This window comes from Arachis stenosperma, chromosome 4, assembly GCF_014773155.1.
Source record: "Arachis stenosperma cultivar V10309 chromosome 4, arast.V10309.gnm1.PFL2, whole genome shotgun sequence".
Lineage (NCBI taxonomy): Eukaryota > Viridiplantae > Streptophyta > Magnoliopsida > Fabales > Fabaceae > Arachis > Arachis stenosperma.
The window spans coordinates 128,928,642-128,940,989 of NC_080380.1; the positions used below are offsets into that span (position 1 = coordinate 128,928,642).

Sequence of the window (12,348 nt, forward strand, 5' to 3'; positions counted from 1 at the left end):
AGTCTGACTCTGGTACAAATAAAAAGGCATCAAAACAGACAAGTGTACCCGATAAGAAGATATCTACGGCCAAGAGAAGAATTGTTTGGAATTCACATTTGTCTGAAAATAAGGGTGGTGTGAATGCGGCCTCCATTAAAGACAACTTTCCAAAAAATAAAAAAATTCCACCAAGGACCTCACACAAATCTCTAACTGAGGAGCAAAAGGCACTCTTAAAAAAGAGTACACCAAGTGGATATTCTATTAGCATGCCTACTCTAAACCAGAAAAATATCGAGCACAATAAACGGAGAATTGAATGGCCATCTGTAAGTTCTCATATCACGAGCATTCGCATGAATCCTCTACGGTTACATAACTTAGTGATCTCACCAATTTTTTTTATTTTTTTGCAGTGGATCCCGGTTTTATTTAAGCCTCCTGCATATATAGATTTGGATAACTTAGATATTAAAATGGCAACCTATGTGTTTGCACCAAATAAAAGAAGGTTAAATATCTCATTATCTATCTACTAAAAATTTAAAAAATAGTTCCATATTAATGTGATTCGTATTTGTAGTGATGAGGTATTGGCGACAACAAACAAATTTAGCGGAACTCGTGACAATTTCAAGTCATTAATTCCCAAGGAGTGGGTACATGGGGATGTAAGTGCATAATTAAACTACTATGTCTAGCATACTTTAATTTCTAATATATTTATTTTACCACATAGGTGTTGGATTTGGTGGCTACTATGCTAACCATGCAGGAAAAAGAAATGGGATGTCAAACAAACTGGTATTTGCCAGCTGTGTTTTCGGTACGTAATATCTTTTTCAGGCTTGTTACCGTTTTTATTTATTTTATCTTATTACTTAATTCGTGTTACTGACTTAGCCCTTAACTATTAAATTCAGCAATTCATACTGCAATGTGATACCAAAATTGAAGTTCTGTTGAAATATTATCAAAAAGAATTTATGGGAAAAGTTGATGAAGGTCTAAAAAAGGTATATGATTTATTGTATTTTTAATTTTTTTTATTATTTAATGGCATTTATCTTTATGAACTGATCTATACCTTTTTTAAAAAAAAAATTGTATCTAGTAATATTCTAATACGTGAAAGTTGGTACTAGATTTTTTTACCTGTCAACGAGAACAACAGACATTGGTATCTGGTTGTTTTTGATTTGTGCAATCATCAAACAATTCTGCTAGACTCCCTACCGATTGCTACAAATAAAGAGCAGAAGAGATCGAGTATAGTAAAGCTAGTAAATTAACTTTTCCTATTTTCACTTTTATAACATTTTTTTTAGGTTTCAAATACCGTCCTTTATTTATTTTTTTCCTATATAAATAGGCAAAATATCTAGAAGATATGCTCAAGTATGACTCGTTCTATAAATACAACACTCCGTTCAGGCCAAGGATACTTGATTTTGCATTTGTGGATATGCTAGAAACAGGAGAACAAGCTCCTGACTCGTAAGGAATATCTGTATTTGTGTTTTTCTTTTTCAAATTTCTATCTGCATAAGCTAACCGCGTCTTATTTAACACAGTAATGATTGTGGGGTATGGGTGGCAACCTGGATGACAAATTACAGGAAGACGTATAGTTATACAATAAATGTAATTTTCTTTTGCTAAAAAAAATAGTACTTCAATTGCTAATGTGTATGGTTTTGTTGGTAACCTAAAATATTTATATTTTTCAGGTTAATCATGGTACAAGGATGCGACTTGCGTTGGATTTGATTCTAAGGCCCCACAACTTGATGCTGCGTAATGTCATTGAATCTGCTACCAGGAATTACAATAAGTATAAACAAAATGAGTCAAACAAAAATTAATTACTCGTAATTGTCATGTAGTCATGTTAAGATTATATTAACTACTAAGACTTGTTAGTTTCATCTCTTTTACTTAAAAAATTATTATGCACTATATTTTTTATGGACTCTTGTTGAAAATTAATGTTTCTGTTTTTCGTTCGATTTTAGTTGAATTTACGTGAAGCTTAATTTTTACTTTAGCATTTTGATTCCTTGAACCACTTCATGTGTTGTAAGCTTAATTGAAAATTTGATACTAAAATATATTAAGCATTTTAAATAAAATCAACATGAGAGAATGGTTATAATCTATCTTTTGAAAATCGGTTTGGACCGGCCGGTTGAACCATAAACCGCTACAAAAAACAACTCGGACAAATGTTAAAACCCCCAATTTCAAAAATCACAATTGAACCGTTGAACCAGCCAAGAACTGGTCGGTCAAACCGAACCATCACCTGGCCGGATTTTTGGAATAAGGAAAAAACACAAAGTTCTGAAAACGGTTCGAATTGACTGGTCAAAGCGGTCAATTCGTGAATCGAGGGGAAAAGTGGTTCGGACCAAGATTCTGAAAACCCGTTCGAACCGGTCGGTCGAACCGTGAACCGGTACAAAAACGAATCAGTCATATATCAAAACCGAAAGAGTCAGAAACCATTGTTGGACTGTCGAATCGGTCGAGAATCGGTCGGTCGAACCGAACCGAGACCCGACCGGTTTTATAAAATTTGCTCAAAACGGTGCCGTTGGTTAGAGGAACCCTAACCAGTAGGAGTGTTCAAAACCGACTCGGACCGAACTAAATCGATCAACTGAACCGTAAAAATCAAAAATAAAAACCGGTTCTGATAATGAAAACCCTAACCGAATCGAACCGAACCGGTCAGGTAAAAAACAAAAAAAAAAACCAAACCCCCCCTCCCTCCCCCAAAATGAACGAAACCCAACCCAAACCCAGTAACCCCCATTCGGCCATTCCCCCAAGCCCCACTCCCAAACGAACCCTAGCCCCTCGCTCCCTACTCCCTAGGTCTCACAGCCTCGCTCTCTGCAACTCCCATCGCCGGTGAGAGACCTCCTCCCACCACCTCGCAGCCACCGCCACCTTCCTCCCAGCGCAGACCTTCCACTGCTCCCACCCAGGACCTCCTCGCGGACAGAGCAGCCCAGCACTGCAGCACACAGCCAGCGCCCAGCGCCCAGCAGGTCGGCACCACGCTTGCAAGTCGCACCCACCACCACCCTCAGTCCCTCGCAAGCAAATCGCACACAGGACCACCCGCTCACCCAGGACCACCCAGGACCACTCGATAGCCTATTGCAAGTAAAGAACACGATTTGCTATTATATATAAAGTTCTTCTATTCTTTATTATTAGCATGTTTGGTTAGCGCGAGCTGATTTTAATTCAAGCGGATTTCTGAATAGTTGTTGAATACCTGCAAAGAAAAGAAAAATCGTTACTTGCCTTTTTTTGTTGTTGATTTTGTTGAATATATATTCGATGCTTTAGCTACTTTTAGGATTATAGCATGGCACGTTGGTTCTTAATCTTGGAACTGTTGGTAGTTGTGGTTTGGCAATGCATCTAGATGTTAAAAAAGCTAAATGAGTTGTTGAGTGGTTAAATATAACAAGAACAAGAACAATAATATAGTTGAAATCATTAAGAAGAACTTGCATTCAAATGACTTATCCGCTGGCACATGTGTGATCTGTGATTTATAACCATGGGCCACTGATTTGCTTCTATCTTAGTCAAATTCCAAACTTTTGAAGAATTGTTTTTTTTCCCATGTTTTCTTTATTGGAAACTTGTATTCAGATTTAATTTGAATATAATTTGGCAGATGTAGGCGCCACCTCTGAAAATTTTGACTTGCACCTGAATCTGAAAAGTTGCCGTTCATCGGTTTATAACCATAGAGCAGCTATCTAAGAGCTCACCAAACGTTCTCACATGAATATGGACCTTGATTATGACCAATCTTTGTTTTTAACAAAAAAATAGATGAATTGAATTAACTAGATAAGTAGATGATTGAATATTTATTATTGGTATGCTTGATAAATTGTGCCAATTATGCGTTTCTTCTTCTTAGGGTGATTTTTTTCCTTCTTCCTGTTCTTTCTTGTATTAATTATTTGATGCCACTGTCGCAACGTCGTTCCCCTCCATCGTGCAGCAACGCTTGAGCTTCGAAACCACCGTCGCCGGCCTCGCCTTCTGCCTCCGTCGCGCAGCCACTGTCTCGACGGTGCCAGTTCTGTTCCATCGCATCAGCCCTTCGGTCGTGCCCTGTTCCTGTCTTGCTACTGATCTGCTCTGCTCTGTTCTGGCATTTAGTTCTAGGTATTAATTTTTTTAAACTATAATTGTTGAATAATTCTTGTTACTTGTTAGTTAATTCTACAATGAAGTGGCATGCCAATGAGTTTTGGAAATGTGTTGCCTCTCAATTCCTCTGAATCTCTCTTGGTACTATAATGTTAGTAATTTTTGCGTGTACAACTTGCAATTCTTCACTACTTTCTTGTGTGATTAAATTTTGGGTGACTATTTTTCGTAACAATTTAGTCAAATATATCAAATCAATCTATCGATTTTCACTTATAATCTTCGTATAAAGATGGCAACTATGATTACTTAAACTAACATAATTTTGAAGATTTTGGATTTTTAGCAAATTTTGCAGCAAATAAATTTTGCAGAACACCATTGAACCTTATTACAAGTTAGCATACATAATAAAACCCCCTCATGAATTTGCCAATTCTGGTAGTTTTTTTTTTTACAAAGTTCAATGGTTTTAAGGTAGTTTACCTGCCCCACATTACACGGTTAGCACCAAAGCTAGAGACAATTTGAGACAAGAGTTGACAAATCCAGATAAGGATGTTTTTCTCTTGAAACTCTGAAAAGAGCACTAAATTTCACATACATCTATTCCAAATAAAAGTATTAGAAGATTCATTTCCAAAACCTTATATTGTCAATATTTAAATTTCTTCTTATGTAAAAGGTTTGGGGATTATGTCCATGAAGAAACTATCAGGCACTTACTTGAGGGAATCTAGATAGATTTAAGAGCCTAGAAAAGATAAGCTGTTCTTGATCAGTTCTGCAATGTGATAACTAAATTCATAAATAAGATTCCATTTTCTTTGTCATTGCAAGAGTGATTATACTATATTAAATATCTCACAGTGGTGGTTTGCAGAAGGCCAAGTGATCAAGTATCACAATTGTTGAGGGAAATTCTGTGCACAGTTGTTCAATTTCTGAAATATGCAAATCAAGCCCCTGAAGTTGTTGAACCATAGTCTTTTAGTTTCATCAAATTAATCATTGGTCACAACTGAAAATATTTACACACGTTCTCACATGAATATGGACCTTGATTATGACCAATCTTTTGTTATAGAAAAAATAATTTTTTCATCTTTGTTTTTAACAAAAAAATAGATGAATTGAATTAACTAAATAAGTAGATGATTTAATATTTATTATTGATATGCTTGATAAATTGTGCCAATTATGCGTTTCTTGAAATTGGTATGCCTCTCCTAGATTCTGAATAGTTCGATTCATGTTTCTGATTTTGATAATTTGAGTAGTTTATGAAGCATAGATCACTGTTATTGCAAATGATTTGGGACTGCTTTTGAGGTAGTTGAGACCTGAATGGCAAGAACAAGTTACTAAACCAAGCATAATAGCATCTCAGCTTGCCAGTTTGAACAGAATTCTTGAGTTTCAGTATTTCATAATTATCTATTCTTCATTAATTTTTGATGATGTCCTGGCTCATTTCAGGGTTGCAAAAGCTTGCCTTACTAAACTTGGAAGGGTGCCTTGTAACAGCTGCATGCTTGGATTCTCTTGCAGGTTTAATTGCTTGATATACTTTTATGCTTATTATGTTGCTGATCTAGAAAATTGGTCGCTTTATTATATTTCCTAGAAACAATACAACTATACAACTACTAAACCTATAAACCAGCCAACATATTTAAGGATAAGAAGAGAAAAAGATGATACTTTTATTTGCAAAATAAATAACTTGAGTGGTTTATACACTCTGCTGTACAAATGTTATCCTCAATTATCAATACAACCTAGGATATTATCACATTGGAAGCTCAAAATTGCTTCACCAAAATTAATAATGAATGAAAGAATGATTAGAGAGAACTCAATAAAGGCAACCTCAAGCAGGAAGATCATTCTAACATTACAATGCACCCTTGAATTCTTCCAATTTGCCCTCGAACTACAGGAAGATCAAAGACTTCTAGCAGCAGTCCCACTGCTTCCCTCCTCTCATATGCATCTCTTGTTAGAGACTTCACCACTGGTGATAAAAACTCGGTTTCTGCCATCTTCTCCTGCACAGTACTATTACAAAAGATAACTAAGTAATTAACAACAACAAATACAGTCAATTTCACAAGAAATGTTGCCTTATTTTCAGAATTCTACCTTTGTCTCATCTTTGCCCAAAGCCATATTTCCTAACAATTGAATGATGTTAAGCTTCTCTTTTCCATAGTCATATTCACAGAAAACTGGATTTTTTGTAGGAAAAAAGAAAAGAAAAGAATAATCAGTTACACAAGTAGTAAACTGTAACTGGAAACACATGATAAAGGAATTAACTTTATAAGAAACTAATGGGAAATTGAGAGCAAAAAAGGGAAAATCAATCACACACAGAAATTCAAAAGGAAATTGAATTGAACCTGTTGAGAAAATGCAACGGATGACTAAGAAAACTGTGAAAACACCTAGAAGTTGAGCTTAGACTTCCACATGTTTATTATAAATTTTTTTTAAGCATGAAAAACTGTTTTAACACTCTTATGCACTAATGGCTCTTAGGTTTCGTAGAATTTGATTGACCAATAATTTTAATAAAAAAAAGAAGTTTAGTTCGTTTTGCCTATTCCATTCTCCTAGCATTTAGTTAGTACCTAACATGTTAAAATTTTAAGTTCAGTCATGGAGAATGATGGCAAAGAGTCGTATAAGGATGGTGATCAGTCTGAAGATTTAAGTGTTGAGTATGAGTGCAGTTCCGATGAAAGTGATGATATGGTGGATGTAAGTATAGATGAAGCAGAGGCAGATATAATTAATGCTGGTGGTTTGGAAAAGTTGATAACTGATTTGACCATCGAAGACATATGGGGACTGGTGTTTGATACAGAATCTCAAGTTTGTGAATTTTATGCCAAGTATGCCAAGTGCTATGGATTTGTGTCCCGAAAAGACTTGAAGACGGTGGATGCTAATGGCAACATTAATACAAGACAGTTGGTTTGCAATAAAGCAGGAGAAAGACATTGGAAGCACCTTAAAAGGGACAATCGGCAAAGGGAACATAGGGCAATTACTCGTGTCAACTGCAGGGCGAGGATTCGGTTCATTCGTCACTATAGAACGGGTAAGTGGAAAGTCAGTGTATTTGAGAGTGAACACAATCATCCACTGTGTCCACCTAAGTTCAGACATCTTATTGCCGCGAATCGTGGGCTTGATGAGGCCGATAAAACACAAGCAGACAGCTTGCGAGCATGTGGTGTTAAAACTTGCCACATAATGGGTTACATGGTTTCCCAAAAAGGTGGATATGATAAAGTGGGTTTTACTAGCAAGGACTTACAAAAACACATTAGTAAGACTAGGCGTGGCAAAGTGAAAAACGGTGATGCATTTGCTGCGTTGGCCTATCTGTTTTCTAAGGCAGACAGTGATCCGTTATTTCTAGGAAAGTTCACCTTAAAGGATGGTAGGTTGGAGAATTTGGTGTGGGCTGATGGAGAAAGCGTTGTTGATTACGAATGTTTTGGCGATGTACTGGCTTTTGCACCATACAAGAAAAATGTATACAACAAGCCCTTAGTCATATTTTCAGGGACCAACCACCATGGCCAGACGACTATCTTTGGATGCGCTCTGCTCTCAGATGAAAAGTCCGAAACTTTCAAGTGGGCACTGAAGGAATTTTTGGAAATCATGTCAGGAAAACTACCCGGAGGCGTTGTGACAGACGGAGACCGTGCTATGAGAGAGGCTATCTTAGAAGTATTTCCTGGTATACCACACCGCCTTTGTGCATGGCATCTCCATCGTAATGCGGTGCAGAATATAAAAAACAAGCATTTTTGGGACGATTTTAGTGTATTATTGTATGGACAGTTTACCGTACAAATATTTGAACAGAGATGGAACGAGATCATATCCAAATACGGACTTGCTGAGAATGAATGGGTCCAGGTCATTTATAATGACAGAATGAAGTGGGCTACTGCATATTTGAGAGAGCACTTCTTTGGCCGCATAAGAACTACATCACAGTGTGAGGGAATTCATTCATTATTGAAGAACTATGTTGACAGTAAAACCAGTCTCCTTGAATTCATGCATAAATTTAGTGAAGTACTAAGGCATTACCGAAACAACCATCTTACTGCTGACTTTGACACCTTTTATAAGTTTCCTGTTTTGACTACGTGCTTGGAAAGTTTTGAGAAACAAGCTGCTGAACTTTATACTAGAAATATTTTCAAACTTGTGAAAGATGAGATAGAAGCAGCAGGTGCTTTAAATGTGACTGAATGCCCAAACAGTGGAGACATTGTTGAGTACAGCACGAGTGAGTATTTTAATCAACAATGGGAATTTAAAGTGTCTTACAATAAAGACAAGGACCTGTTTGCGTGTGAGTGCAGGCTATTGAGACTCGTGGACTACCGTGCTCCCCCATTTGGGGTTTTGAAGCATCGCAATGCAAAATGCGTCCCTACATCTCTTATCCTGAAAAGATGGACAAGAGATGCAAAGAGTGATTTTATATGCTCAATTGGCGAGCAAGACACCGCTGATGACAAAGCGCCCACACTTAGACGCGGTGCAATGGCATCTATTTGTTGGAAGCTTTGTGATATTTCTTCCAAAAATTCAGCAGACTATAGGGAAATCTCAGGTGAGTTACTTAAGCTAATTTCGAAGGTGCAAAATAAAGGTGATGCACAAGCGAGACTTTCCCCCACTTCAGCGCTAATAGGTGATCCAGCTGTTGTGAAGTCAAAAGGGGCTCCAAGAAAGGTTCCAAAAGGCCAAAAGAGGCGAAGATGTTCGCATTGTAAGTCAGGCAGGCATTTCGTGAGGACATGTCCATTACTCGCCAAGGAGGACTCCCCCGCCGAATACTCAAATGCTGAAGATGAACCAATGGTATTAATGTTAATGCATTGCTTAAGGATATACTTTATGCTTACCTATTATTTTAGTGTCTTTCGCAGAACTATTAAAATTTTTTAAGGATATATTTTGAGCAATTTTTAAAATTTTGTTACAGGTTGATGAATGGGATGCCAATAAACAGACTCCCTCTCAGAACACAAAATCAGTAGAAAATACACCCGTGCACAATAAAAATAATTTTAAAGTAAGCACTTGTCCATGTTATACCATCTATCAAATTTATTGTCATTTCAATTCATATTTGCAACATATTATTCTCGTAGTGCTTATATAATTTCTTATTATTCTGTTACAAAAAATTCAAGGGTTGTGGAAGCAAGAAGTCTGTATCTAAATTGACAGAGACACCGAAGATTAGAGCAAATGGCAAAAAAAGTCGACAAAAGGTAACATTTTGCATATCTAATAATTTATATTAGATAATTCAAGAAGGAAAATTAAGTCTTAATTTGAATTAAATTATATTAATCCAATACCATAAGTGCAACCGAGAGTTTAAGGGCGAGTGAGACAAAGACTTTGCATAAATTCTGTATCGTATTATTTAAAAATTGTGATTTATGTTTAGACCGAAGAAATCAGTCTAAGTGAAGAGACATTAAAGATAAGACCAACACATCAGGAATAGAAGCGACCGAAGTTTCCAGATGCAGCCCCAACCAAGATACCAGGATTGCCACAATATCCTATGCATCATTATGAGACAAAGACTTTGCATAAATTCTGTATCGTAATTATTTAAAAATTGTGATTTATGTTTAGACCGAAGAAATCAGTCTAAGTGAAGAGACATTAAAAGATAAGACCAACACATCAGGAATAGAAGCGACCGAAGTTCCAGATGCAGCCACAACCAAGATACCAGGATTGCCACAATATCCTATGCATCATTATCCAGTGGTCCTTCCTTATCAACCTTATGGTGGAGTCCTCCCTATTCCTTTTCATCCTGTTCCAAATGGCATGGCGTACTTCAACCAATATCCTTCTACTGCCGGAATTACATCATATCCTCAGTTTTCGCATGTCTCGTCGTATTCTAGTGGACCCCGTGATAGCAATACATGGTCTGGACTTTTGAATGTTGTCATCAACAACAAAAAGCCATAGAGTTATAATCTATATATTATATTTTTAATTTATGCAATTTGAAGTTCCAATTGACTTATTTACTTATCACATTCTCTGCTGGCTTCATGTCAAAGAAAGCTTTATAGCAGTTCTATGCAGTTATTGAGAGAAATAACTGCCAAGAAGTTAAATATTTTGGTTAACAAAATTAGATTTCTTGCCACTTTCTCATATAACTCAAGCTGTTTCATGAGTTGTAAAGATTCTTTAAATGATTAAGGCTCAAATATTTATTTATCATCACATGACTTGTACTGGTTTAGGCTTATAAACAATGCTTGCCTGTTTCCTTGCATAAGAAGGTGATTGTGAATTTTCTGTCTGTATGCTGTTTATGTATCTTAATATGTTTTGGATTGGTTTTGACTTTAGAAAAGTCAAATAATGCGATTAATGTGACTGTGATGCTATTGATATGTTTCTTTTCATGGAGTTTTGCTTTGATGCATTACTTTAGTGTTTGTGAAATTCAGGGCATGGATTGAATCTATGTGTAGTTCGAACTAGCCCTACTTGAGCATTTCCTTTGGATGGTAAATGACTGGTTTTGTTTATCAGTTTATAAGAGTTTATCAATTAAAAATATTATCCGTTGGCATCACTTTTGGCGGTCCGGCAATACTCCGCTATAAGGATCGATTTAAAGAAGCTGTCTCAGATACACTACAAGCCTGGAAAATGGCAGTCTTGTGGTGAGTTTGCGTTGGACTTACGATAAAACTGTGACTCTCACTTCTAAAGTTCTGCTTTGAAGTGAGACGATGCTTTCATTATTTTGCACTTAATCCATCTGATTCCACTTTTGAAGGTTTGTGAGAGATCTCTATCTGGTTCTGGGAGTGGCCCTAATGCAGTTGCTGCTGCTCAGTTTGTAAGGGCTGAAATGCTTCCTAGCGGCTATTTGATTCGACCATGTGAAGGTGGAGGGTCAATTATTCACATCGTAGACCACCTAAATCTTGAGGTTTGACCGACTGCTTTACAATTTGGCATCTGTTTTTCACCTAGAAATTTTTTGATTGATTCTGTTTTTATTCATGTTCAAAGATATATGCTGCTACTTGTATTATATAGCATTTCTGCGTTGGTTATAAGTGAGGAAAGATTTGTGATGGGGAAAATTGGAAACTGTTCATCAATGGATTCTCTTTTGAGCTCATACCTGGGGCCAAATTTTAGATTTTGAAATTTGTACTTATAAATCTTTCACGGATTTACTAGTCTGACTTGACAGTGTGAAAGAATGAGCAAATTTAATGTTCCTCTGATGTCTTTCTTTTTACTTCCTCCATTTTATTTGGGTATGTCTACTAAATTATCTGTCTTTACATTCACAGGTGGCTGCTCTTGTTCCTAAAGGGGAGCTTGATGATGAAATGGGGGATGCACACATGGCAATGCAGGCTAGGTTGATGAGCCAGGCCCTTCGGAAATTAAGCCACTCCTTGTCAGTTTCTCCAATGTATATTGATTTTTATAAACTAGGTATGAGTTAAAACCCAGTAATTGCACTGGAATCAGCATTGTTCTGAGGGACTTGAGATTGATTTGGATTATTGCATCTTCTGCCATGAATGTTTGTCCTTTTGGCTTTTATTTACAGATTTTGGGAAGCCAGGTACTTGTCAAGGTTGTGAAGAACAAGCTTGCCCCTCCATTTAAAACTGCTGAGTTTGAGCTTCAATTTGGCGAGGGTATAAATAGAGAATGTGAGATCATAGACTTGAGTGTAAAACACAAAATCATCCTAAAGGCCGGTGCTATGTATTACTTCAATGATAAGAATTTCCGTTGTAGGGATGCTTTTAAGAGTTTCCTGGCCGAGAATCATAGTGCATTTGAAGAACTTCACATGAAACACAGGGAGAAGCTTCTTGATGATACCGAGGTGGAAAAGGTACAAGATTCAGATGTGACTAGTGATGTCAAAGAAGAAATTACAACAACACTTGAGTCTACCGATGAAGAATCCTCAGCTGCTGTCGAAGCTTGATCTTATGAATTATGGCGCACTCGAGCAACCATGTCGACCAATGTGATTTATGTATGATGTAGCTTGACGAATCGGAAGCAAAAAATGTTCAACTCAAATCAACAAGGCTCATAGAAATGATG

At 36.8% G+C, this 12,348-nt stretch overlaps 2 protein-coding genes across 2 annotated transcripts; both read left to right on the plus strand.

Annotated features, from left to right (window-relative positions):
- The first annotated feature begins 2,807 nt into the window (after positions 1-2,807).
- On the plus strand, positions 2,808-9,741 carry LOC130975495 (protein FAR1-RELATED SEQUENCE 5-like). Its single transcript, XM_057900286.1, has 7 exons — positions 2,808-3,156; positions 4,019-4,185; positions 5,650-5,721; positions 6,833-9,072; positions 9,197-9,286; positions 9,408-9,488; positions 9,671-9,741. The coding sequence occupies exons 4-7, from the start codon at positions 6,835-6,837 to the stop codon at positions 9,728-9,730; spliced, it is 2,469 nt and encodes an 822-aa protein (XP_057756269.1). The 5' UTR covers positions 2,808-3,156; positions 4,019-4,185; positions 5,650-5,721; positions 6,833-6,834; the 3' UTR covers positions 9,731-9,741.
- Positions 9,742-10,706: 965 nt separating this feature from the next.
- On the plus strand, positions 10,707-12,079 carry LOC130973958 (putative DNA repair protein recA homolog 4). Its single transcript, XM_057898654.1, has 4 exons — positions 10,707-10,925; positions 11,042-11,197; positions 11,571-11,718; positions 11,837-12,079. The coding sequence occupies exons 2-4, from the start codon at positions 11,117-11,119 to the stop codon at positions 11,893-11,895; spliced, it is 288 nt and encodes a 95-aa protein (XP_057754637.1). The 5' UTR covers positions 10,707-10,925; positions 11,042-11,116; the 3' UTR covers positions 11,896-12,079.
- The last annotated feature ends 269 nt before the right edge of the window (positions 12,080-12,348 follow it).

What these genes read in the sequence shown, in the direction of transcription:
- LOC130973958 (XM_057898654.1), top strand. Translation starts at nt 11,117, where the DNA reads ATGCTTCCTAGCGGCTATTTGATTCGACCATGTGAAGGTGGAGGGTCA. An exon ending in TAGACCACCTAAATCTTGAG is followed by an intron (nt 11,198 to 11,570) that starts GTTTGACCGACT and finishes TTACATTCACAG; the next exon opens with GTGGCTGCTCTTGTTCCTAA. An exon ending in TATTGATTTTTATAAACTAG is followed by an intron (nt 11,719 to 11,836) that starts GTATGAGTTAAA and finishes TTTTATTTACAG; the next exon opens with ATTTTGGGAAGCCAGGTACT.
- LOC130975495 (XM_057900286.1), top strand. Translation starts at nt 6,835, where the DNA reads ATGGAGAATGATGGCAAAGAGTCGTATAAGGATGGTGATCAGTCTGAA. An exon ending in ATGCTGAAGATGAACCAATG is followed by an intron (nt 9,073 to 9,196) that starts GTATTAATGTTA and finishes ATTTTGTTACAG; the next exon opens with GTTGATGAATGGGATGCCAA. An exon ending in ACAATAAAAATAATTTTAAA is followed by an intron (nt 9,287 to 9,407) that starts GTAAGCACTTGT and finishes AAAAAATTCAAG; the next exon opens with GGTTGTGGAAGCAAGAAGTC.